Below are 26,800 nucleotides of genomic sequence, written 5' to 3' on the forward strand. Positions count from 1 at the left end.
GTGTTAAGAGATTGAAAGAATAGTCTTTGCTGACACCAGTTACTAGTATCCATCTTTACACTTTCCTCTCTACGGACTAGTTTTCAGATGCAGCAGCAGATGGTTTCACAGTTATTTACTAGATAAACAAGCCTCACTGCAAGTAAAAAGCATTCAGTTCATTTCCAGGTTCTGGAGAACAGTAGCTCAGAAGACTGTCTCTGGTCACCACAGGGCCCAACACTTCCCACTCCACCATCCCCTACATTTCAGCAGTATTTGCATTGGATGAGCAGCACAGAGAACAGCAGAAGACCCCCATTCTGTGTTCAAGTATGAATCATGAGAACTTTCCTACTCAATCACAGCCACGTGAATAAAAGCATCAAAGGACTATCATCAGAGTCTGCTTCAGTAATTCTGTGGCTTGTTTTTCCATCAGGGCCACAGTGAAGTATAGGTACCCACCTGCTCATGGAAACAACAGCAGCCTCCTCTAACGCCTCAAAATTCAAGTCTGCCTTAGGGGGAAAGAAGCCAAGTAGTTTTAAAGTTCACAGGACAGCGTATTTTTTAAAAATATGAACAATTAAAACTTAGTCAAACAGTTAATTTCATACAGTTACAAGCAATTTAGGTATGGACCCTAAAATTTTAACATCAGGGGTTCTTCCAGGTACGAGTCAGGACAGCGCTGATCCACCAGTCTGGGGATTTTCAGGAAAAAAATAAATTAAAAAAAATAAATAAAAAGGCAGCTATATGATTTGAGCAAAGCTTCCAAGTGCAATATTAACGAAGTTTTTTACCTCAAAAGAAATACAGACAAAATGAGTTCCATTCAGGAGCCTTTAATTAATTTTGGGGGTTTTGTTTGGGTTGTTTGTTGTTTGTTTGGGTTTTTTTTAAACAGGCTTAAAATATGCAAATGAAAGAAAAGTATGTGGCTATTATAAATAACAGAAATCAGATAACCTTACAGAGTAACACTACAAACACCCCGATGGGGAAAGAATGCAGTACTAACAACATCTATAAATACTCATCAAGCAATCAAACCTGCCTAACTGTAGGCAAAAATATTCACTCATCAAGCGTACGACTGCGATTGACAAAAGGATTCCAGTCAAGTACAACTCACCCTTATTGATAAGAGCTACTTATCAGAAGAGAGACTGTTATTTCAACTAAGTGCACATCAGGTTCCTCACCCTGCTTACAGTCAAAAATAAATATGTCTGTGTACAGTGCTCTTCAACAGAGGTCTCAACAACAGCAACGATTTCTTAACGAAACACTCCCGCGAGGTAGGTGTATCATCATCCCCATTTTACAAATGGAAGAGAGATCTGCCCGGAGTCCCACAGCTGCTGAGCTAGGAACACGTCTCCTGACTCTGCAGCAAACCTTTTCCACTAGGCAAGGCTCCTTTTTAGGTTATGCTATTGCATTCATAAAAGTTATTTTAAAACAACATCTATGTTTAACATTACAATATAGCTTTTTGTAACAAAACAAGAATACAGTATATAGCTCATCTCTGAGGTACCATTCCCTGAATCTTTTACCTGGAGATAACCAAAATAATTATGGGCTAATGGATTATTTATTTTTTTAAATATGCATTTTAGGAGCAGATATGCAAGTGACTGAAACTATTCTGTTTCTGTTCATAAAGAACATCTGTATTATTTCTCTGGTGCCAACTCGTCTCGGGCACTAGGACCATGCAAATTGTGTTATTTTAAGAGGGTAAGCAGCTGCATGTCTTCAATTTTGCAATTCAGTGTTAAAAACTCCAGCCAATCTCAGTAATTACTACAGATAGCTTTTCCCAAGCTTAGCAGAATGTTGATCTAAAACCACTTACCCCTACAAAGACTCTTAAAACACTTTTGAGGCTACACATTCAGCTCCCACATCCACTAAGTGAGAGTCTTGATTAAGACAAACACATGTGATTTCAGGTTTTAACAAATTTCCATTTTCAAGTTTTACAATGAAGTGACTAACTCCTGTATTGGGACTGACAGAAGACAACTGAGACTTGGTCAGATTTGTTGGTAAAGTACAGTTGAGATCCGAAACCAAATAACCAATCCAGTTCCTCATGTAGGCCCCATGACTCACCACTAAGATACTGGCATCTAAGATTTTAGAAGCTCCACCGTTATCAGAGCTAAGTTCTGCTTCACTGCAGTGGTTTGTCCAAGGGAAAGCTAACTGTTCTTCAGTTGTTCCTGAGCTTCTGCTGGCCATGCCATGTTCTTGTTCTTTCTGTTCCAGTTCAACAGCTAGCTGGCACAGAAATTCAAAAAAATCCCTTGCACGTTCTCTTACCTAAAGAAGAAGGTGAGAAGGGCACATTGTGAAGGATGCAAGAGACTTCAGCTTCCAGAAAACTGAGATGTAACTACTACTTCGGTTAAAAGACAAACATTTATCGCAGACAAGTCTCAGAAAGCAATGGTAAAATGCTGTAAAAACCCCTCTGCCCACCAAAGCCAACAGTGAAAGCAACTGCCATCACGCCTCTGCAAACGAAAGCTTCATGAGGAGTCAGTCTCAGAATCAGTATTTTAGTTCTGAAGAGATTCCCTGCTTGGCAGCCACTGCAATCAGAACAGGAAGTGCTTTCAGCTTAGAAAATGACAACCTTTGGTTGGGCTAAGCTCTCAATAAAATATCACTAAGTACACAACAGCTGCATCTGCACTGATAAAATAGCCCAGAAAGTAGGGCACAAATAAATAAATACCATACCTCATCCAGTGTTTCTCCTCCAGAAGGCGTGAATGAAGGGCACTGCTCTCCAGCAGCCTTTGCCATAGCCTTGAGGTCGGTCAGAGGCCTTCCTTCTGCAACACCGTATTTCTGTAAGAGGGAAGTAACAAGCAGTGGGTTTAACAAGGTCGATCGAGTCTCCAGCATCACTTCCAGTGCGAACATCTCTTTAACAGCCCTGTTGTTGCATGCAGGCTTAACTAGATTTTATCCTGATACTGGGGAAGGAGGTTTCCTTTTATCTGCTACTTAAGTTAAAGTAGACATATGTATTGGGTAGAGAAGTACATTCAAAGCAGAATCTCATTTAAATTACTAACAGCCAAAACACCCTGATCTTTGCCTTATTGTTTCCTACATTCTTGGTGCTCGTTCTTAGCACACAAAATTCAAGTGTCTTTGTGGCTGAGCTTATGTTGCAAACACCTCTGTGTGTAGCTATTCACACAAGGATAACTAACAGTAAACTCCATTTACTTTTCATCTGCAGAAAGACTACAGGGAATTATTTTTCACAAGTAAGAAACAAGCATTTTCTCTACAGATCTCCACAACAGAGGAGGAGTCAAATTTAAAATCAGATTTTTTTTTTTCCAAAAAGGCAAAACCCCACAAGTATTCTATCTATTAAACAATAAGACCTCCCCCACACTTTTTCAGGACATACATTACCACTGTGGACAGCATTTTCAGAAAACAAGAAAGATGAAAAAGATCCCAGAAACATAAGGCAATGGATTCAGAGGATATACAATTATCTGTCTTCAATGACACACTTATTCCTGAGGCCTCCAAATGCAAGTCCCAGACAAGAAACAGTAGTAAGAATCCATATAGACCAGATAGTTATTCTGGATCACTACAGTATAAAACATAATATCATCTGCAATGTACGTTACAAGATAGATACACTTGGATGTGCATTAGCACTTTTGACCTTGAAGGTCTTTCCAAGGCACACCCCTAACAGTGGTAAAACCAGATTAATACCTCTCGCTCTGAATAATTCCCTACCACTAACAGATGAAAAATGAATTCAAGTGGAAAGCTTTGGTCTTTCCTTGCAACATCTGAAGAGGATGAAAACACTGCAGTTCTAAGGAGTATTTAGAGAAACTGAGAGCTGATGCTGTACCATCACTTGCTTACACACATTTCAGAAATCCAGATGTCTATGGCTAGGATACAGTCACGTAACTCATTACTGAGGCTTCTTTGAATACTATGTTACTATCCACTTGCTGCGGATGTGCAATTAGCTGCTGTAACAACTAATTCATTGCAGTCTTTCAGCCTCTCAGTCCCCTTCCCTGAAGCAAAATTTAAGAAGACTAAGAAAGACGTGAATAAATAAGTGCTCTGAAGCTGCTGAAAATGAAATCTTAATCTTAAAAGTTTTTTCCAGGCTTCTCTGGTGAAAGCAACACACAAATGAATAAGCCTTTCTTAACAGGGACAATTACATATGCTCTTTTAAAGGACTTTCTTCTTTTCATACAATTCAAACTAATTCAAATCTCTCAGAGACGTGAAGTACAACCCGTGCCCTGCAGATACTCTATTGGCATGTCTGTGCATCCTTAAAAACACCAATAAAGGGGAAGTAACATTTAACAGAAACTTAAGATTATCCTTTCTAAAATTCTGCATCGTGATCTGTAATATTTTCACAGACATCTGGTGATAAAGCAACTAAAGAAGACTGGGGGGCATTTGACTGCAATTCCAGTGGAAGAAACAGAATTTCGGTTGGGAGAGTAGATCCAAATAGGAAATGCTATAATCCTGTCCTGTTCCTTAAACCCTTACTTGCCCGCTGGCAATATGCCACCCCACTTGTGGTTTTGTAGCATTTCCTCATTTAAAATTCAGCTGATAATCTCAGTGTAGCATCTGAAGGGCGATTCACGTTAGCAGAAATAGCCACCACCCCAGGTTATTCTGATCCAGGTGCAATTTACGCAGGTACAATTACGCCTGTTACCAGGCAGAGGCACTAATCCGGGAAGCAGAGTGTTAGATGGACAGGAGAAAGCTTTCCACAAGTCTTTGTGCAAATGAAAGGTACACACAGCTAAAAAGCCAACACTGAGTTGCACCATCAGGCTAGAGAAGGTAAACCAAGGAAGTATTTTTAAGTAATTTACATACAGGATTAGAAAACAGAGGTAAGCTTTTTATTACACTTAACTCCTGTGACATGTAAATCTTAGCTTACTTAAATCATCAGAGCATCACAGTTACAGCACTAATCACTAAATTTTGGCTTTGCTTCACTATTCTGCAAGAAATTTATAGTACCTAATGTGAAGAGTTCAGTTTTTAGTGATTAACCACATCAAATAGTCTTCTCCACTATTTAATAAACCAATCAATCAGCAGTTACATTTTTAAATGGTTCAATATTAAACCAAATTCTTTTATCACTTACTCTCTCTCGAAGTCTTGCATCATACTTGATTTCCAAATCTTTGCCAAACTTGTTTTTTGCTAGAATTGTGGCAGCAGTCTAAAAAGTGAACACAGAGTTGCATCAACGAGCTGTTCTCTCGCGGAACACCTAGACCATCTTCCAACATCACAGCAAATGGGAATCACATTAGTAGTACCCAAAGAAGCAAGATATGTTTTTCAGCTAGCAGTGTCTTTCAGAACTGGATATATGGTCATAAAAGACAGAAAAGTTGCAATCTTCTGAAAGTTCTTTCAGAGTTCGAAGTTCAGAGCAGTTAAAGACATTTAGCACCTGTGAAAGGTGGGCAGCAAGATGCACAGCAGCAGCAGGGTTTACAGGAATGAAAGGGCACATCATCTCTTCAGTATGCTGCTACTCCCAAATCAAATCACGCCAACACATTCTTTACATGTGGCACAAGTGTTGGACTCACAAGCAATACGTTCCTAAAGAACGATCCGTTAAACTGACTGCAAAAACCACAGCATCTGACAAATTAAATTACTTTCTGGTAAGTGGCTAAGAAGTCAAATACTCTTAAAGCAGTTAAGAGGCAAAAGGTTGTTTGCTGGCAACATACTGAAGTGCCAGCCCAAATGTTGTAAGGGAGAAACGCACTTAGGGGGAAAAAAACTAAATCTATCTTCTTATATTTTATAGCATGGCCAGGGGACAGCAAAAACCCAGCAGGCTTAGTTTGCTTTTAACAGTGGTCTGGGTATCTTGAGTTTTGTGCTATTCATCTTTCTTCCATCTAAGGAAATATGTGATTTTGGGGGTGCAGGGAGGGCAAGGCAACTAATCAAGGAGAAATTCCGATATCACTTTGGAAAAGTAGCGCCTAATACAGGCTGTAATGTGTTGGGTATTACACAGTTGTCTGGATGCCACAGTCAGTAAAGGGAACTAAAGAACAGATAACCTGCCCCTGTTCTTATATGCACTGAGGTGTGCAGGCTGTACCAGATTCACATACAGTTTTGACTGACAATATCAGCTGGACATCCTGTACAAACGTCCCCATCCAACCGGACATTCGAAGAAGTCATATTGAAAAGGCTCCTTGGATTCTGGCCAGTAGTAAGTACCCTTGTTGTACAAACAAGACTTTATGACCTATTTAGTGTATTGCTTAGGGAAGGCTTTATGTTGCAACTTTATATTTCTGTCACAGAGTAATGTCCAATTTCAGATAGAGTTGATAAATGTCTTTGTACATATGAGAAGCATAGTTAATTGTATGATTATATCCTGAAATTCTCCAGGACAGATACTCGTTCAGTACACAGAATAGACAATATTCACTTAAAGCACTAACTCATACTCTGAACTGTAAATACATACGAAGCTTCCTATACTGTGGCTGAAACCGAAATCTGCTCTGAAGAAGAGATTAACTTCCTCACACCTTTTCTGCACCACCCGTTACTAGGATACCAGCACGCTTCAGAAACGTTGCCACTTTGTACATGGAAAAGACTCGAAGATTTCTTCTCCATTCTCTTTCAGAGCTCAGCCTGTCCCAGCCCTGAACTTACTTCACTATGGCATTAGCATCTCACAGTTGGCCCCTTACCTCCTGCAGATTTTGGTATTATGCTCAAGTTTCCAAGTCTCTATTACAGATTCATGCTCTGTTCACACACATGTCCCAGTTTGCACAAATAGACTTAATTTCATTTTCACGTTACAGGTTTGCCTGCTCTCTTCTATACTGCTCATTTCTGGAGCTAGTCTTTGACACTCCCTCCTAACCTCATGCTCTCAAACAGGCTTTCTGCTTCCAGAATTCCTGCCCAGCTAGAACAACTCCCTTTATACATATCCCTGTTTTCTCCTATCCTATTCAGGCTTGAATGTTCAGCTGTCAGCTACAGGCAGTAGCCAGAGGACCCCATACTGCTCTTAGTTCCAGTAACCAGCTCGTACCCCGACTACAGCTGATGGAGTCACTGCAAGGGAAACTAAGCTTTACCACTAACAGTTTCTTTCTAAACCATTTTTTCCTCTTTTGCAAGGGAATTCATGCATTCCTCTCATACTTGAGTGATGAGGTGACAGCGTTGTAAAAGACACATAGATCTGCAGCTGCCAAAAAAGGGAGTTCCAAGCAAATGGAAACTGCAGCTTTGCACACCTTTGGAAAAGCTTCTGCAAAGTCTGGATAGCTTGTCAAACAAATGGCAAAACACATTTCCTTTATGCAAAGGACAAATTCAGGTCTGTCTTCTACATTATGAGAGTGTGAATGCTTCTCATGGAAAAAGCTGTCTTTAATATCAGTGAAAAATAAATTACCAACCTGAGTATCAAGTGGCTGAGCATTCCAAAACAATTTCCCTAAGGCAGGCACATAACACAGACAGTCTTCTGAACGTTATAAAGCACTGCTGATGTCTTTAAATATAATCACTGCCATACACACACTTAAAGGAAGTGACTTGTCAAGCAATTATTATGTACTTTTAAAATACGTCATTATTGGACTCTTCCCACCCTGTGCTCCTTCCCTTGTTTGTTTTTTGCCTAAGTGGTGCTGCTACAACAGTTTATGGGACTGTGTTGCAAAACTCATGAGCAATATCGATGATTTAAGATAAAATGGAGATTTATGCTAATTGTGTTGATCTGGTTTACAGCAAGGCTTCACAGACTTCTGTAGCAGGACAACAAAGCAAAAAGCAAGCAACCCCCAGGGTCATCAAGAATTGGACAGTAGTTTCAATCACATGAAGTCTACATGTGTCTTGAAACCACAGCATCAGTAAAACAAGAGAGAATTAAGGACAGAGCTTCCACAGGAGATATGACCTTCCTGTAACAGCAGATCTAGGCCTCTACCTTTAAAAGCTTGGTTACCCTAATTTTTGAGCCTTCTGTAATCTTTCACATAAAATCCCTTAATCCTCATCAGTAATTAATAGTTTTTTCAATGTAATTAACCTATTAAAGTAGCACATTAAGGGAAGAAGCATGCTATTATGTTCCTGCCAAAATCCAACCTTTCTGCACATTTAATGCTGCTTGTACGGACTTTGATAGGTCCTATATGGACCTCCGTTCCTCAGGAAAACACAGCATACAGACACAATGCATAAGACAATACAAAACTATCCAATAGCCAAAGAGCCAGTTTTGTTTGTTTCTTCAAAGGAAAGCTGACTTCAGGCTGTGTTACCACAAGCCTTGATTACCCCTCTAGCAAGAGCTTATGCATGTATAGAATGATGACAAACCCATAAGAACAACCCTACATGAGGTCCTGCAATGCAAGCTGGCCTTCACTGCTCCCTAACTGAGCTGCTTCCATTGAAATTTCTTTACTCCCAGAATACACAACCCAAACTGCAGTTCTAAGTCCATCAAAACAGCTTCTGGCTCTCTGTCGCTGTACTACTGTTGTATAATCGATAGCAAATGAATGACAAGTTCTGAAGCTAATATTTACATCCAGTTGCCTCCAGAAGTACTTGCCTGCTTTGCTCGAAGGAGGTCACTTGAAAAGACATGAGTAAACTTCACATTACTGAGAAATAAACCAGCAGCATCTGCTTGTCTGAACCCAGTCGCAGAAAGTGGCTCATCCACTCCTTGTCCTACAATATAAAAACCCATTACCATTAAGACATGTACATTTTAGATCATTCAGTAGCTCAGCAAGCATGGCAGCAACAAATGCTATGGTCAGGCATAGTAACGTGCTTCTCCTTCGGGAAAGCCAACCCCTGGTCCCTGTTCCTCTGGTCTTCCCTAAACTCAGTCACACAAATTGTACAAAAAAGGGAGTGCACACTAGACAGAAGCATCACTGTCGATGGTATTTGTATTAATGGATACACATGACAAATTTAAACATAAACCAGAGATCTATGTTTTTTAAATGTGAGTAGTCATTTTACATCATTTGTTGTTTTTAAGAATGGTTGCTGGTAGGCTTCCTGCAAGAGGAATCTCACAACTGAAACTCTGTACACAGATTTGCTGATTGTAAATTAGGAAAAAAGACAGTTATCAACTGCTCAATACTAAAATACATGTATGGAAAAAACAAGCACATCCTGAAAATATGAAGCACCCACTCCTCCCCATTCCCCAGTGTTGACAATGCCTTGAAGAAATGAGGCAGCAAGAAGGGATTCTGTGCAAAGCGGAAAGCAGCAGACTCTCTTTGCCAAAAACGCAGTTTCACAGGAATTTTACAGCTGATGTAAACACAATCTGTCATGGTCTCTCCCTTACTCCACCTTGCACACTGACACCGGTGCTCATGCAGCTGCACAGCCTAGCTGAAAAGCAGCAACCCTTCCAAAAATTGTTCTCAGTCAGAGGAGGATGTGAAACTAACTGGCCACAGAGTTCCAAAGGCAGCGCTGACAGAACCAGCACTGTGGTATTCCAATTTGAATGAAACAGGTGTCCTCCTGTCACAGCCTGTAAGAGAACCAAGAACTGTAGCAGAAGGACAAACCTATAATAAACTCCTGTGTCCACACTTGCATCACCTATTTTACTTTTGTAGGGAGCCAAAGCAGGAAGCATGCATTTCTCATTAGATCCACAACGACAAAAACAAGTTTTCACCAAGCAAATGAGCAATCATTTATATGCTTCCCATAGCAAAATACAGGACACAGTAAGTCCAAAACATGAGGTTCACAGAATCCTAAGAGTTGGAAAGGACCTCCAGAGATCATTGAGTCCAACCCCTCTGCCAAAGCAGGTTTCCTAGGACAGGCTGCACATGTAGGTGTCCAGACAGGTCTTGAATATCTCCAGAAATGGAGATTCCACCACCCCCATGTGCAGCCTGTCCCAGGGCTCTGTAACTGTCACTGTGAAAAAGTTCTTCCCCATATTGGTGCGGAACTTCCTGTGCTCCAACTTGAGGCCATTGCCCCTTGTCCTGTCTCCACAGACAACAGAAAATAGACTGGCCATTTCCCTTTGTCTCCCACACTTCAGATATTTATACACATTGATCAGATCCCCTCTCAGTATTCTTTTTTCAAGGCTGAACAGCTCCAGCTCACTCAGCCTTTCCTCTTAGGGGAAATGCTCCAGGCCCTTAATCATCTTTGTAGCCCTCCTCTGGACTCCTTCCAAGATATCCTTGTCTTTTTTATACTGGGGAGCCCAGAACTGTATCCAGTTCTGAGCACCTGGTCTGCAGTTCGGCCATTAATAGGTTGTACCCCATCACTCTGGTATAGGTCTTATGCCTCTCAAAAGACAAAGGTGCAGATGCTTCTGTACGAGCTGGCAATGTTCACTTTCTACACAGTGGCCAGGAGGGAAGAGAAGAATCTTACTACATGTCATCTGCCAGAGGGACAGGAACTTAAAAGACATCACTGATACTTCTAAGAACGTAAAGCAGGAGAGCGCTGCTTCTTCACTTTATTATGAGCACAAAGCTATGTTGCAAGAACTGTAAAGTGCAATATCAAAACAGAGGTAAGAAAATCTAGAAGCATGATTCTTCCTCACAAAACACAGCCTTGTATAAATGTTATTTATTTGGAGCACAAGCCCACTAGGTTCCTTCCAGCAGCAAGACTTGGTTTTCCTACAACAGATATTCAAGCAGCTCAGTGTTTTCAGCTCTGGGTGTACAGGTCAGCAGTCACTGAGGAAAAGTCTGGCTTAAGACTGCCTTCCTAGAAAAAAAGCTAGAATAAAACAATTCAAGCCTTTAAACAATCTTTTCATTCTTCCAATCTTTTCATTCTTCCCTGCTGTACTGTCAGCTCTTCTCTCAGTGGCAGATTTACCTTTTTAAGGCAGCAGCCTCCTTTACAACATGACCCTTTATACAGCCTTCTGAGGCTCCTTACCAACTTCACCATACCAACATTCACCTGACTGGTTCTTTGCCAGAGCTGCAGCTTTCATTTCTCATCTAAATCCTAGAAGCTCATTCCCCAGGCTTGAAACAACCCAGATTTAACACTGGGACTCTCTGGCATCCTTAGTAACAGGTACTGCTACCACTTTATTTGATTACAGGCAACTATTTTTTTCCCTTTTTAGAAAAAGGAACCATTCTAATATTCCTGTCGACACCAGAAATCATTATTTTTTGATACTCTGTGGAGACAAACTTAGAATCTTTACAGTTCTCAACAGTTACCAAGGTAATATACTGGCTTACAAATAAAGTCTCTTAGAATTTGCAATATTATTCTGTAATAACACTTAACATTTCAACATTTGGTTACTGCTTCTCTCACGGTGCAGGGAAGAGTAATTTGCCACCTCTAGCAAGCTAGTAGAAGAACTGATACTAACCTTGAAGTATCTTGTCTTTGTTGTATCTTGTTTCTCCACTGGAAGACATTATAAACATAAAAAAAAATCACAGCAATTTTACAGAATGTTCAAGCACATTATTATATTAGATAGCAACAGGAGACAGCAAAGTCTGAATATGCCTCTTTTCAATAAGATGCACCAGAAGACTTTATAATTTTTTAAAAAGCAACAAACAAACCACCAAACTATTTTCAAGCAGCCAACCCCAACCATGCTGTCAACATTTACTGTGACAAACCAACCTGGAGTAAAGGGGCATAATTTCTTAAATTTACCATAAATGCATTATAATTTATCTATTACAGAATCACAAGGTTGGAAGAGACCTTTGAAGATCATTAAGTCCAACCATTCCCATCCTATGCTAAACCATATCCCTAAGTACCTAATCAACCCTTTTTTTGAACACACCCAGGGAAGGTGACTCAACCCCCTCCCTGGGCAGCCTGTTCCAGGCCCTAACAACTCTTTCAGTAATTTTTTTTTCTAACATCTAATTGGAACCTGCCCTGGCGCAGCTTTGTGCCATTTCCCCTTGTTCTATCTCCTGTCACCTGGCTGAAGAGACCATCGCCCACCTCTCCACAATCTCCCTTCAGGTAGTTGTAGGTGGTGATAAGGTCTCCCCTCAGCCCCCTCTTCTCCAGGCTAAACACCACCAGCTACCTCAGCCATTCCTCATACGATTTGCCCTCCAGCCCCTTCACCAGCCTGCTTGCCCTTCTCTGCACTTGCTCAAGGACCTCAATGTCCTTCTTATGGTGGGGAGCCCAGAATTGGACACAGTACTCGAGGTGTGGCCTCACCAATGCCGAGTACAGGGGCACAATTACCTCCACTCATGACTGGCCTACAGCTGGATTTGGTTCCATTCACCACCACCCTTTGGGCCCGTCCATCCAGCCAGTTTTTAACCCAGTTGAGGGTCCACCTGTCAAGGCCAGTGGCAGCCAGTTTCTCGGTCAGAATGCTGTGAGAAACCGTGTCAAAGGCTTTACTGAAGTCCAGGTAGACCACATCCACAGCCTTCCCCTTGTCCATTAAGCGGGTCACCTTGTCATAGAAGGTGATCAAGTTAGTTTGACAGGATCTACCTTTTGTAAACCCACGTTGACTAGGCCTGATCCCCTGGCCATCACACATGTGCTGCATGATAGCTCCCAAGATGACCCTCTCCATGATCTTCCCCAGGACTGAGGTCAGACTGACAGGCCTGTAGCTCCCCGGATCCTCCTTCCAGCCGTTCTTATATATGGGGGTAACATCTGCCAGCCTCCAGTCGAGTGGAACTTCCCCAGTCTGCCAGGATTTCTGATAGATGATGGAAAGGGGTTGGGCTGGCACATCTGTCAGTTCTCTCAGCACCCTCGGGTGAATCTCATCTGGCCCCATTGACTTGTTAGTGTCTAACTGGCCAAGTAGGTCGCTAAACATTTCCTCCTCAACCATGGGAATTATGCTATTCTTCCCCTCTCTGTCAGCCAGATCCTGAGGATGAGTACTCAGGGAATACCCATCTTTACTATTATAGACTGAGGTAAAGAAGGAATTAAGGACCTCAGCCTTGTCCTTATCCCTTGTCAGTAATGTTCCCTCAGCATCCAATAAGGGCTGGAGATTCTCCTTGATCCTCCTCTTACTGTTAATGTACCTGTAGAAGGACTTTTTATTATCTTTTACAGAACTGGCCAGTCTGAGTTCCAGTTCAGCTTTAGCCCTTCTGACTTTCTCCCTACATGATCTCACTAAATTCCTAGTCGGCCCAAGACACCTGCCCCTTCTTCCAACGCTCATATTTTTCCCTCTTTTCCCGAAGATCTTCCTGGATCTCCCTACTCAGCCAAGCTGGCTTCCTCCCTCGTCGACTCCTCTTCCAACAGAAGCAGTCTGGGCCTGAGAGACTGAGAGACATTCAATGATTTCTGACTCCACCCCACAGCAATGACCCATGCTGGGGCAGTTGGTGAAGAGCTGAAGTCCTGTGAGAAAGGACTGACATGGGAGAAGTTTGTGGAGGACTGTCCCCTGTGGGTAGGACCCCACACTGGAGCAGGGGAAGGGTGTGAGGAATGCTCCTCCAGTTAAGAAGGAAAACAACTTGTGAGGAACTGACCAAAACCCCCATCCCCCATTTCCCACTGCCTCCCAGCCATGACATCCTTGGAGGGAGAAAGAAGGGAGAGAAATCATGAGTAAAGTGAAGTCTGCTAAGAAGAGAGGGGTGGGGGGAGGTGCTTTAAAATCTGGCCACAGTTCTCATTACCCGACTTTGGTGTCACTGAGTGTGTGTAGTATAATAAGTTAGAGAGTTTTCTTTCCTTTATTCTGTGTTGAGTCTGTTGTGCCCATGATACTGATTGCAGGATGATTTCTCCCTGTCCTTATCTCGACTCCTGAGCCTCTCAATATGTATTTTCTCCCCTGTCCAGCGAAAAAGGGGAGTGATAGAGTGGCTTTGGTGGGTGTCTGGCCTCCAGCTGAGGTCCAACAACTACAGTGGTGGAAGAGCAGAATGTGCAAGTAGCGCTAAGACAGCACAGCATACACAACCAAGGAACTTCCATCCATTTGCTGGTGAATAAACCAGGATCTTTCTGAAGCATCTGCAAGTGAGACACCTGGAGACTTCAAGTTCAACAAATTGCTTCAGGTTCACAGGTTTTCTAGCTGATGTAAAAGTAAGACTGTAACAGGAGTGCCACATCAGCAGACACAGGTCCCTAAGGGAAGTCAAGAATATCTCTTAACTGCAGGAAAATCAGGGAGAGAAAAGAAAAAACAAACCCAAACAAGTCATCGCTCCAGTTGCACTAATCAGGTGTTAAACTGTGTTATGCTAAAGGAGAAAAAAAAGCTTTGCTTTCAGAAAGATTAACGAGTTGACTACTGTCAATTGCTGGAAGCTGGAGGTGAGTAACTAGTTAACCACAGATCTTGCCAACTTATTTTTGTGCAAAGAAAATCTCCCATTAATGATTTCAACTAAGTCACAGACGCCAAGTCTGTAACGTTTCACAGCAGAAACGTTAGACTACCGCTCCTGAGTAAGCTCTTCACCCTTCCACAGAGCTTTTGGCAGGAGAAAGGTCCTGTGACCAGCCACCTTCGAGCTCACAAACAGCACTTCCTAAAACGCTGTGCACAGCCCTGCCACCCCACCGACACCACACCGCGCCGGCATGACGGTACCTGGCCGTGCTGAGGCACACGGCGCCAGGCTCACGCCGCGAAGTCACCCCGGAGGCAATAACCACACAGATCCCGCGGGGTCAGGCACCTCCCTCCCTCTCTCCTTCCTTCCTTCCCTCCCTCCCCGCCCCTCCGGGTCTCAGGGCAGGGATACCGCCGGACGCCGGGGCCCCCGGGGCTGCCAAGCGGCCCAGCGCGCCCGTCAGCGGACGTTACCCCTGAGGGAACGGCGCGCGCCTAACGGACCGCCCCGGGGCGGGGAAGGAACAGAACTCTGCAGCTGGCGTCACAGCCCGTCCCGGCACCGGGGCCGGGGGGGGAGAGGGGAGGACAACAGGGAGTAGGGGGAAGGGCAAAGACGAGGCCCGGCTCTGGCCGGGCCGGGGCGGGGAGGGGGGAGAGCGGGGTGATGGGGGTACCGCGGTACTCACTGCCGGACGACGGTCAGCCCGAAGCGAACCATAGCGCGTCCGCGCAGGCCTGGCCTGGCCTCGCCTCGCCTCGCCTCGCCTCACCTCACGTCGCGTCACGCCGCCACCTCCCGCCTGCACTGCGGCGCCCGGCCGCCCCGCGCGCCCGGCGGTGACGTCACGGCCACGCCCCCCCCTCTCCACCGGCCCGGCGCGTGCGAACGGGTCCCGGCGCCGCCTGTTCGCGGAACGGCTGCTCGCCGGGGCGGGGCGGGGGGAAGGAGGGAGGTGGCGTCATAGAATCATAGATAGACTCATAGACTCGCCTGGGTTGGAAGAGATCCTGTAGATCATCGAGCCCAACCCCAGGCTGACCCTGCCCAGTCCGGCCTCTAGACCGTGTCCCCAAGCACAACATCTACACGCCTTTAGATCCCTCCAGGGATGGTGACTCCACCACTCCCCTGGGCAGCCTGTTCCAGGGCTTGACAGCGCTTTCAGTAAAGAAATTCTTCCCCATATCTAACCTAAATCTCCCCTGGTGCAATTTCAATCCATTGCCTCTCACCCCATCACTTGTCACTGGGGAGAAGAGACCAACCCCGACAACTCTGCAACCGCCTTGCAGGTTCATGGTAGCCCTAAAACCCCACATGTTTTGGGTATTTGGGGTTTTTTTTTAAAGCATTTCCTAAGGTCTCAAGGAGCATGTTTTTACTTTGCCCTTTGTCGGGCGGCTTTCACCTTAAAACCCTAGTTTTCACATAATCCTGTAATTCAGGGCCTGGAAACCTGGGTAAGTTTACCACATGGCAGAAGATGCAGTGTCTGATGATGTTCTGTCTTGTTATGTCAACTAAATTAAGCAAGGACTCTAATGGGCGACCGGACTTTGCTCAGAGTAATCTCAGTAGTTGAATAAATTACACTAATTGCAAGTCAGTTAAAGTTCCTGGAAATCAAATCATAGCCCCGAGTCATCACCGGCAAAGCCGTGACGCGTTCTGAGGCAACAGTTTCAGGCTCGATGTTGGCAAGGCAAAGTTGCATGGGACATAACCGTATGCAAGGCAGGCAACCACAGCACAAAGCCATGTGCTGAGGAAGTCCAGAGCTTCCCTATGTTTTCTGGAAAATGGGACTGGCTGTCATCATCTCCTTCAGGCCCTATGTACCCACATCATTTCAGCTTTTGGGATGTAGATGGGAGATTGAGTAATGCAGTCTTGGGATGCATAGGCCTGGGGACGGGTGAGCTTCGTATTAAGATGGAGGCTGCTTTCTCTCCACAACCGTGTGGGAAATAACAAGAGACAAGTTGGGGGAGTTGCAGGGAGAGAGAAAAGCAAGCCTACCGCCTACCTCTGTGAAAACCATCACACACACATACTATGTCACAGTGACCTTTTCAAACTCAGGGTTAAAGCTGACGTCTGATCTAGATACAATAAATGGACTCTCTTTTACCTGGCAGTATTCTTTCTGAACCATCTGAGAGCATTTGCAGGAAGACACAATACACCTTTGGATTTTGTAGTTCACACTGTTGTTGCCAATGCGTAACTTGATTGGTGAGGAAGAGGATTCTTCCTTCAGTTGCTGGCGTGTGACATTCAGACTCTCACTTTCCCTCGTGAGGGTGAAAAAGCAACACAAAACCAAAAAAAAGTCTTACAAAGGTAGATATTTATTTTGCTGTTCCTTCACCACTTCCTGTTTTTGAAGATTTGTGAAGAAACATACGTACATCTCAGCAAACTGCAAGAGTATGGCATCAAAGGTATTTTCCTCAACACAGAAATACAACATTCACCTCAGGAAACATTCACCTGCATGACCCTGGAGTGTGCCCTTGTAGCCAAGAAGGCCAATGGTACCTGGGCTGTATTAGGAAGACTGTGGCCAGAAGGTTGAGGGAGGTCATCCTCCCCCTCCACTCTGCCCTGGTGAGGCCACAAAGTACCATGTCCAGTTCTGGGCTCCCCAGTCCAAGAAAGACAGGGAACTACCAGCAGTGGAGGCCTACAAGGATGATGAAGGGACTAAAGCATCTCTTGTATGAGGAAAGGCCAAGAGCGCTGGGTCTGTTTAGTTGGGGAAGGGAAGACTGAAAGGGGATCTCATCAACATTTATAAATATCTAAAGGGCGAGTGTCAAGAGGAAAGAGACACACTCTATTCAGCTGTGCACAGCAACAGGACAAGGGGCAACAGGCACAAACTGGAACACGGGAAGTTCCATCTCAATGTGAGGAAAAGCTTCTTCACTGTGAGGGTGGCAGAGCACTGGCACAGGCTGCTCAGAGAGGTTGTGGAGTCTCTTTCTCTGGAGGTATTCAAAACCCACCTGGATGCCTGTCTGTGCAACCTGCTGTAGGTGATGCTGCTTTAGCAGTGGGGGTGGACTAGATGGTTTCCAGAGGTCCCTTCCAACTCCTGCCCTTCTGTGATTCTGTGAAAGGTCATGCTGTCCAGAAATACTAAGGATTAAAATTGGTTGACGTTTCAGGAAATTAACCATAAAGATTTGGTCAAATCACTGTGTTATTGATATGGAATACAATAACAGGTAATATGTATTATAAGGCTGCAAAAAGCCAGGAAAGAAATGTGAAAGCCACTTAAGGCTGAACAAAAATATCCAGGGAGCTATAATAGCACACAAGAACTGAGAAAATAGTATTTAAAGTTAATATTTTAATCATTTTGCTAATGGTGATTTCTAATAGACAATGACCCAAATGCAATTATTTAATAATACCATTATGAAATTACTGCTGGTAAAATGGATAAAGTAACAGGAGACCACAAATCATCCTTTTCTTCTGAGAAGCCTGAAGTTTTATGGATTACAGACTATCCAATTAACCAAAATACTAGTTAGTCAGATAGCTGAGAGAATTTCCTTTAGGATTTTACAACCAGATCGAATAAATTCTATCTAAAAATCAGAGAAATTCTCCTGGGTTGCCCAGAGATCTGACCTACCTTTGAAACTGGTTTGTGCTTTAGAACCAAAAACATTCTCCATGAAGACTAAACCATAATTCTTTCATTTTACAGCGGTTTAACACAGATGATAAATTAAATATTTAATACAATGGTAGGTCTGTTTCATTCCCTTTTTATCTTCCTTTGGCAGCGTGACACTACCCTGTATTTCTACAGTGCCTCTCCTCCACAGATTTCAGAACTGACATTTTCAAAGGGTGAGACTAGTGACATGTCTAGCCTCTAAATGAGCCAGTGCCAAATGACTCAGCTCCGACCTATTTCTATTGTATCACCATTAAAAACAACTGTGTTTTGCTACGATGGTAAGACCCCAGCTGTGTGAAAACAAATGTGAGCCAGCACTGTGAGCGTCTCTATTCTTATAAGTGCAGGGTTTGATACAGGTCCCTTTGCAAAAGTGACAGCCCTTCAGGCAAAGTTTTAAAGGGACTTGAAGGGTCTGAAGTCACGCAGCTTGGGCTTGTGAGAAAACAGCTCCAGAGGCTGGCAGCTTCTAACTTACAGCCTCGTGGTTTGGCGACTAGATCATGTTTCCCTTTTCCATTGATTAGCCCTCTTGTTTTTGCTCCTTCATCGTTATAGCATGTGTGGGTATGTTTTTTTTCCTGAGCATTAAAACTCTTACTTGTCATTCCTTCCTCCTTGGTAATTTCTCTGCTTTTCTGTAGCACGTCATGTCAGTCCGTGTTCGTGAGCCAATTTTTGTTTAACTGGCCCGTTGAAACAAAGTGTTCACAAAGCACAACTGCTAACACGAGCGCTTTGCCTCAGCAGATGAAGAATAGTATGTTAAGGAAATCATCTTAGGAAGAAAAAGATTGTGCAGAGCTGGCAGTTAAACGTTTTGGAATGAGAAAATTTTATTCTAATAAAAGTTTTAAACCCTAATCCATTCAATTCATCATCATATGGATCTCATACCACGAGCATCAGAGAATACCATCAATCCAGGGAGAGTTATCTACATGAAACATGAAACAACAGTTGGCAGTTGGGAACACAAAACTGAAATAATCAGCTGGGCTATATTCCCTGCAGCTCACTTGCCATCCTCAACTTCATCTTGCTTCCTGCTCTTGCAAGTACCCCAGCCCAGCAGAAGCATAGGATTAATTTATTCCTTCTTTTCCTCCTCCACTCCTCTCCCTGTGTAATATGCCTCTAAAGGGCGTGATGGCATGAAGAAGTTCATAACCTGATCAACTCCAAGCACAGAGGTTGTGCTGTGTCCAGTTCTCGAACTGGACAGGCCGGAGAAGGCGGCTGTGCAACACCTTTGCGGCAGCTACACCAGTGGCTGTCATGAAAAAAGTAACTTCAGGAAAGTGATCACTTATTTTTAGAGACGATTTTCAGTGTGATATACCGGCTGCACACAGGGAGCAGGGCCAGCCCCTTCTGTCTGGCTGGCTGAACATAAAACCTTCTGTGCTCCTGCAAGAACAGCACTTTGGACCAGCTTGCCCGAGCCCCCCCAAGTGTAAACGTTCATGCGGCGGCTGCAGGCTTTCTGGTTGACGAAGGCGTTCAGGTGAGCTTCTGGAGGAGTGAGAAGGCTCAGCTAAACATCTTAACTTTCCAGAAGGTTAGGAAAGCCCAGCCAGCTCCTTCCTGGAGCAGTTCCAGGAATAGCTGTATCTGTCGGAGTTACGTTACCGTCATCTAGTGGTCCTGCCGCAGCCTGCACCCTCTGGTCCGAGGGTCCGATTTTAGTCACTTCCCATTCAGAGAGCCTGGCATTTTGCTTGGATTTCCTGTTTCATCTTTTGCTCTGGCACTTCTCACTGTCAAGAAGAATCACACCCAAATGTCACTCCTTTCTGTCGTGAATTTCTGTAACGTATGGCCAAACCTTAATAACTAAACTTGGAAACTAAATAATACCATCAGAGCACTCTGGAAAGATCGATAACTTCTTGTGTGCAAGATGCAAATCCAGAGAAAGTGTAATAATAATAATAATAATAATAATAATAATAATAATAATAATAATAATAATAATAATAATAGACCTTCTTAAAGAAGCAAAAAGGTTTAACTTGAGGGAGCTGGAAAAAATGAGAAAACGTTTTGTTCAGCTGCGCTGGGCGACAATCCCGAATTCAGTCCTCATCCTCCAGCCGGTTATGGTCACAGTTTTGTCCAAGTTCTGAAAACATCAGAAGGGTCAGTCTGTTGCTCTTCAGGGATGCTTGCTAGTCTCCTGCCAGACAAACCAGGGCTTCTTGCTCTGAGAAACCTTACCGAGTAATCTGAGGAGCCGTAGCCCCAAACGCGGACAGTCTGCTGACCTTTCCCTCTCTCCTTCGCTGCTCTGTCCTAATTCTTCTTGTAGTTTCTGCGCGTTACATTTTGGAAGAGCTCAAATAACATCCCAGTTTATTTTTAGAGAAAACTCAATAGCAAGACAGGGTTATCACCACATCATTTCCAGAGAAGGACAGACATTTAAGGAGACAGACGTTTCCACCCTTATTATTTCCCTTTACTTACTGTGCTTTGCCATCAGCTCCTCTCTCTCTCGCACGCGGGTTACATCAGAACTCAGAGCAGCCCCTCCTGCCAGGCATATTGCTTACGTACTTCATACCCAAGCGTAAATACCTCGGCATTACTCACCTTACTTTGCAAGCCTTGATTTAATGTTTCTGCTACCAAGGGATGTCCCTCCCCCACAGTGCACACCGCACCTGAATCCCATGCTGAGTGCTGGCCTGATGTTGCCCCCCGGCAAGCGTCTGTGCCAAGACCTCCACAATTTTCACTGTTGTCCCATGGCAGCAACATCACCTGCCATGCTCCCTTTTTGGTATAAAAATGTTGTGGTACCTGTGCCCCTGCACACAGCTGGAGTGCAGGTCGCCTTTGAGAACCCTTTGCAATGTGCAATTTCCTTCCAAAGAAATGAAAGACCATGTGGGTTTATATTTCAAGGACATACAAAGTAAATGTGGTACATCCAGCTTTTCTCCCAAGATCTAAAGGGATCCCCAAAGTCTTTTTAAAATAAACTTTCCCTTAATTGGGAGAAATGATTCAGTGTGCTGTGGGGGGCAAAGAAGTAGAGCATCGCCTGTTTCCATTCGTGCCAGCTGGCTGACTTCAATTCGCAAACAGCGCAGAGAAGGCTCTCACACAACTCCCTAAAAACCAAATGCCTTTTCTCTGTTTGTGCCCGGAAGTGATCACAGAAGGACGCAAAAGTCAGTAACAGGGGCGCTTGCATGAGCAAAGCTGTGCTCTTTCCTGGCCTGTTTCTTCCCCGTAAAATGTAAGATTAAAATGAACCCTTTCTACTGTATTACATACATTGCCATCAAGCAGCCCATGTGATCGATGGTGCATGTGGTCCTTGCTCTTTAACCATAGAACATTTGGGTTACAGTGTGTTAAATGCTTGAAATTTGTGCGTCCTCCTGTGCATCCTTCCCAGCAGAGTATGGATGACTGATGGGCTGTGGCTGCAGACAGTGGGCTTCAGTGACCTAGAGAGTCCCATGTGCTGATTTTAGTGTGACAAAACACCAATGTAATGCTCAAGGGATAGTGCCATTTTGAGAAAGATGAACCCCTTACCTGTCCTAGCTCTTGGCAGCGAAATCCTGGCTTTTTCTTCTGAAAAAGTAAAAGAAAAGGAAACTACTCGGACAGACTTAACCAAATTTCTACCTGCTTTTACATCAGCTTCACATTTATTGATGTGACTGGTAAGAGAAGAATGAACTTACTAAACCTGTTAAAAGTGTGCAGCAGAGCTCCCACTGTCTTCAGCAGGGATAGAATTTCATTCTGTTCGTGCTGGTTGCATGATATTTGTAGGGAATTCCACTTTTTAGAGCAGCAGTGAATGAAGAGTGGCTGCACAGTTCGTGGACAAATTAAAAATATAGAAATTGCAAAAGAAAACTCTTGAACCAAGCATTAACGATACCTTCTTTGAAACACAAAGGATAGTTCCCTGCTTAGAAAGAAAAACTACATTTCTAGTCCCTACAGAAAAATTTGGGGAAATAAATAAAATATCATCTAACTCTCATACTGAGATTGGAAACACCAAGCAATTGTGTGGGCTTTTTTTCTCTTCTGCAATCTCAGTGCTAAAGCTTTCTTCTCTTTGCCTGCCTTAAACGCAAAAGCCAGTCTAGCATGCAGTTGTTTTAAAGCGTGATTTTGCTATGCTGTCCTCCCTTAAAATCCTCAGGCTGTCCTTATGTAAAGTATAGGATCACGATGGGCAGAAATTGTTTGCAGATGACAAGAAGACGACAATAGAAAAGGGTTTTGCAGGCCACATAATAATGGAACTTAACACCATTGTATGTGGCTTCTCAGCATTCAACCAGCTTTCTTTAAAGGAAGGGAACAGGCTGTTGTCCAATTAATTACAATTTTAGCTTCTGCACCCTATATCCACCAATTCTGAGAACATACATTTACTTTAATGGCAACAAAAAATCTCCGTTCTGTGAAATCTTGATTTAATAAAACCTTTCAAAACACCAAACTGCAGAGCACATCCCTGCACTTCCAGGAGAGCTATTGGTGACACTGTAGTGGGAAAGGAATTAATCCCCTAAAACCTGAGATTAGGCTGGAGAGCACCCCTTTGAGCTTCAACCCGCAAATGGAAGGCGTAAGAACAACCCCCACAAGTTCCAGCTTTTCACAGGCTCTAAGTTACACTTAAGGAGTGCTGCAGATAGCTGGTCATGGTGTTAAATGGTGGCCAGAGGAACATGAAGACTTGTGATGCTTTAAAATCTCTTGTCTTTGGTGCAGATATCCTGTGAAGGGTGAGGCTCACAGGTCACTTTCCAGGGAAATTTTGAGAGACTTTGCCTAAAGCCACAGCTCCCAACATTGAGTGATTATGACTAGAGAGGTCTTCATCTCCTGACTCATAACCTCATGATTTAGTTCATATCTCCTATCCCATCCTTGATTTTTTTTTCCTATTTGTTTTTATCTGATTATTTTTTGCTGGTATGTTTCTTTATTTTAACATGTATCTTTTGAGTAGTTTTCCTTCTCCCTGTCATTACATCTTGGGGGTTGTGATTTTCAGGGCGGGAGTAGGGGTGTGGTTTTATTTCTCTTCTGGTTTTGGCTGTATTATTCGCTTGATATGACAGTGTTACTTTTTCCCCAGTGTGTCTGCCCAAATACTACTACTTTTTTTTGCTGCCTCTTTGCTCTACTGAAGGGTACCCAAAAGCCTGAAACTCTGTAGGAGAAGATGCTACTGGATGGCAGTGGAGAAGGAGAGGTGCTGAGGTCAGGCCAAGTGCGTCACACAGGAGGTCACTCAATCCACAGCAAGCATCCATGAGCAGGAGATGTGTATGGAAGAGGGCGAGCACCCTGCCTCCTGGGTGCAGGCTGAGCATGGAGGCTCATTTCTTCCCCTGGTCTTCACCAAAACGCCCTCTTCTTTTACTCTCAGTTTCCCCAAAGCTTGTAGGAAGCAAACTGGCAGGACTTTTGTGGTAGCCTTTAAATGCAACAAGCAATTGAGCGAAGGTTTAAATAATATTTCAATTTTTTGTAGAAGTGTGGGTTCCCTGTACTTCGGAAGGCACTTCCACCAGCTCATCTTATAGCGGCCTTCCAGTACCTGAAGGTGTCTACAAGAAAGCTGGGGAGGGACTTTTTAAAAGGGCGTGTAGTGATAGGATGAGGAGGAATGGTTTTAAAGAAGGGGGTAGATGTAGATTGGATATTAGGAAGAAATTATTCACTACAAGGGTGGTAAGACACTGGAACAGGTTGGCCAGGGAGGTGGTGGATGCCCCCTCCCTGTCAGTGTTCAAGGCCTGGGCCTTGTGCAGCCTGATCTAGTGAGAGGTGTCCCTGCTTGTGGCAGGGGGGTTGGAACTTGATGATCTTTAAGGTCCCTTCCAGCCCTTACCAGTCTATGGTTCTATCATTCAATTTATTTTCCACAAAATGTTTAAATTCATCAACTTACCATTTTTAGCACTTTGCTCTCCTTAAATTTCAAGGGACCTGTTCACAGAAGAAAAATGCCAGAATTTGCCTACCCAGTACTAGGCAAAGGGCTATGTCTGAGAGGAAAACTGGTTCTGTAGCTGCAACGTTTGACAGTTCACGTTTTACATGCACGTTAACACCATCTGCCTAGAACCACAGAATCACATCTCCTTTTGCACTCTCTCCACACTGAATGAATAAAACCAAGACAGGCAAATTTAGGTCAAGGTGAGTTTATTGTCCATACAGCATACCTAATCCCGCCAAAACACTTTTCTTAGAACCATCTTTAAACTAGTCAAAACAACAGGGTATTAATAAAAATGACAACACTGAACAAAGAAGACCTTGTAAAAGGTAATCAAGACTACACTGTATCAGAGTCTTACCCACCGAAAACAATCTCGCATACTTTCTAGATACTTTTGTTTACACTGATCATGTCTACTACCGCACTCCCTAGCATCCCCTGACCATATAAACATCCACACGTCTTAAAGAGCACATTGTGAGAGAGTAACATTGACTTGATATGGCATCACACTCGATAAAGCAAAAAAAAAAAACAAAAAAAAGAGAAAAAAATTAAAAAAAAGAAAAGAGAAGAGTGTTTGAGAACAGGAACTGTGCAACCGAGAGTGATTTCTGAGGTACATGAGAACATGGTAATAAACATAGTGGAAAAAATCCAGTGGCCAGGTGGTTTGCTGAGTAATTAAGAGCCGTCTAATTAATCACGCATAAATCATTGATATTAAAATGGGGTTAATAATAGTCATTTTCTCTTTCACAAGCATGTTGGGGAATATAAATGAATTGATTATGAGGTGCTCCTATATGTCAGTAACGGGAGGGAGGGGAAGATCATCAAAGTACCGTCAAGAGGAAAAGTTGAGAGAGATAGACTTTTAACAATTGTGCCAAACCTCTGGCACTTCCAAAGGCATAATCAGCAGTGTTGAGTTTTTTTAATTTATCAATAGGAAGGTTTAGGATTTCTGCATTTCAAGGGAAAAAAAAAAACCCTCACACCTCATTTGCAATAGGAGTATGATTTTAATATCCCTTATATAAGGAATACTACGCAGTATTTTTATTTTGAATGTTACTGTAAAAATGCTCAAGCTCCAGGTTTTCCAGCCTTCAAACACAGCACACTTCTGGGTGCAGCCAGATGGTGGGTACATCACTACAGCCGAGTACACGCTTACCCCTGGCAGTGATCCAGGCAGATCCGCAGGGATGCTAGAAGGGTCCAGGACTGCCAAATGGTGCTGTAACTCCCACGCCTGCTCCTTGACCCTCCATGGACCTCACCCTACACCCCCCTTTCCCATCAGTGCTGCAGAGCCCTGGGAGGACAGTCATGCAGCAGGGGATCCCCATGTGGGACTGGAGCACCGCAGGACATCAGATCAAGAGCAGGGGCAGGCACCCTAAATATTGCTCCTGCCTGCGCCCAGCCTATAGCACGGAAGGCAGGGAGCCAGGCAAAGGTGATGGGACGCCATGCCTCCTACACTGACTGCAGCCCAGCATGGGGAGGGCATCCCCCTATGCATGGGGATACACTGGCACACCTCCCTGTCAAGCCACTCTTACTAGTTGTAGGAGGACAGTCAAGGAATGTTCTCATCTGTCGTATATACACTGCACGAGGCTCTGGAGTCTTGCTTTCTCCAGGAGAGACACCATCATGCAACTTTGGGTGCTCTCAACGTGGAACATCAAGGCAGGAGGTGACGGTGGTGAGAACAAGGCTGTCCCCACTGCTGGTTTTGGGAAACATGGACCTGCTCCAGCGAAGCCGCCCACAGAGAGTCAATGTATTTTTTCCACTATGAAAAGGATACCGAAGACCAAAAGGGAGCCAGTGTCGGGCTTCCTGCAACCTCTCCCAGGCGCGGCCGGAGCGGCAGCCCCAGGGAAAAAACCAAACTGTCATGTTGTGAGGTATTGTGAAAATGGGAACCATTTCTGTTTTGTCCAGTAAACCTGAGGTAAGTATACCGTCTTTGTAGGATGTGATCAGGAAGGAAGGGAAGGGAAAAAAAAAAAAAAAAGAAGAAGAAGAAAGGAGGAGAAAAATAAAATAAAATAAAAAAATAATCATGAACACGCTATTAGGGGAAAAAAAAAACCAAAACAAAACTGTACAGGGCATTTCCAGTAAATCAAAGAACTCATCATATCTCCACTTAACCATCTACTTCAGGATTTGAAATTTAAGCAGTAAAATAATATATTATAAAAATGTTTATAAAATAGCAGCACACTCAGTGAAACAATACAGCTAAGTACTGTTAATGTGAATAAGAATGAAACAAATCATAGCTTCTTAGCAGCGCAAAAAAAAAAAAAAACCAAAACCAAAAAACCCCCCAAAACCAAAAAAAAAAAACCAAAACCAAAAAAAAAACCACCCCAAAAAAACCAAACCCCAACGAAACCTTAGAATCTTACTCCATTTTTCTACCCTCATCTAGCCAAATATGGTTGAGTCCATTCATAAAATATTCTTCAAAGTAGCATGTTCTTTCTGGATATTTTTTTTTTTGTCTTAAAAAATGCAAACATCAACGTTTCAACCGACAGCTTCATACTGTATATTTGCAAACTGTTAATACAACTGTGCAAAAAAAAAAAAACCAAAACCACCAAAAAA

The 26,800-nt window shown here is 43.5% G+C and overlaps 1 protein-coding gene and 1 long non-coding RNA gene across 2 annotated transcripts; both read right to left on the minus strand.

Moving 5' to 3' along the window:
• Positions 1–824: 824 nt before the first annotated feature.
• On the minus strand, positions 825–15,285 carry TIGAR (TP53 induced glycolysis regulatory phosphatase). The gene is made up of 6 exons (XM_084272394.1): positions 15,151–15,285; positions 11,507–11,544; positions 8,693–8,814; positions 5,195–5,272; positions 2,743–2,853; positions 825–2,319 (listed from the first exon to the last, which is right to left on the minus strand). Exons 1-6 carry the CDS (start codon positions 15,180–15,182, stop codon positions 1,864–1,866), a joined length of 837 nt encoding a protein of 278 aa, XP_084128520.1. The 5' UTR covers positions 15,183–15,285; the 3' UTR covers positions 825–1,863.
• Positions 15,286–19,503: 4,218 nt separating this feature from the next.
• LOC311201614 lies at positions 19,504–20,682 on the minus strand. Its single transcript, XR_014617873.1, has 3 exons — positions 20,638–20,682; positions 19,801–19,928; positions 19,504–19,683 (listed from the first exon to the last, which is right to left on the minus strand). It is a non-coding gene; the product is annotated as an uncharacterized lncRNA (long non-coding RNA).
• Between the last annotated feature and the right edge of the window lie 6,118 nt (positions 20,683–26,800).

This window comes from Gallinula chloropus (assembly GCF_964237585.1).
Source record: "Gallinula chloropus genome assembly, chromosome: 1".
NCBI lineage: Eukaryota > Metazoa > Chordata > Aves > Gruiformes > Rallidae > Gallinula > Gallinula chloropus.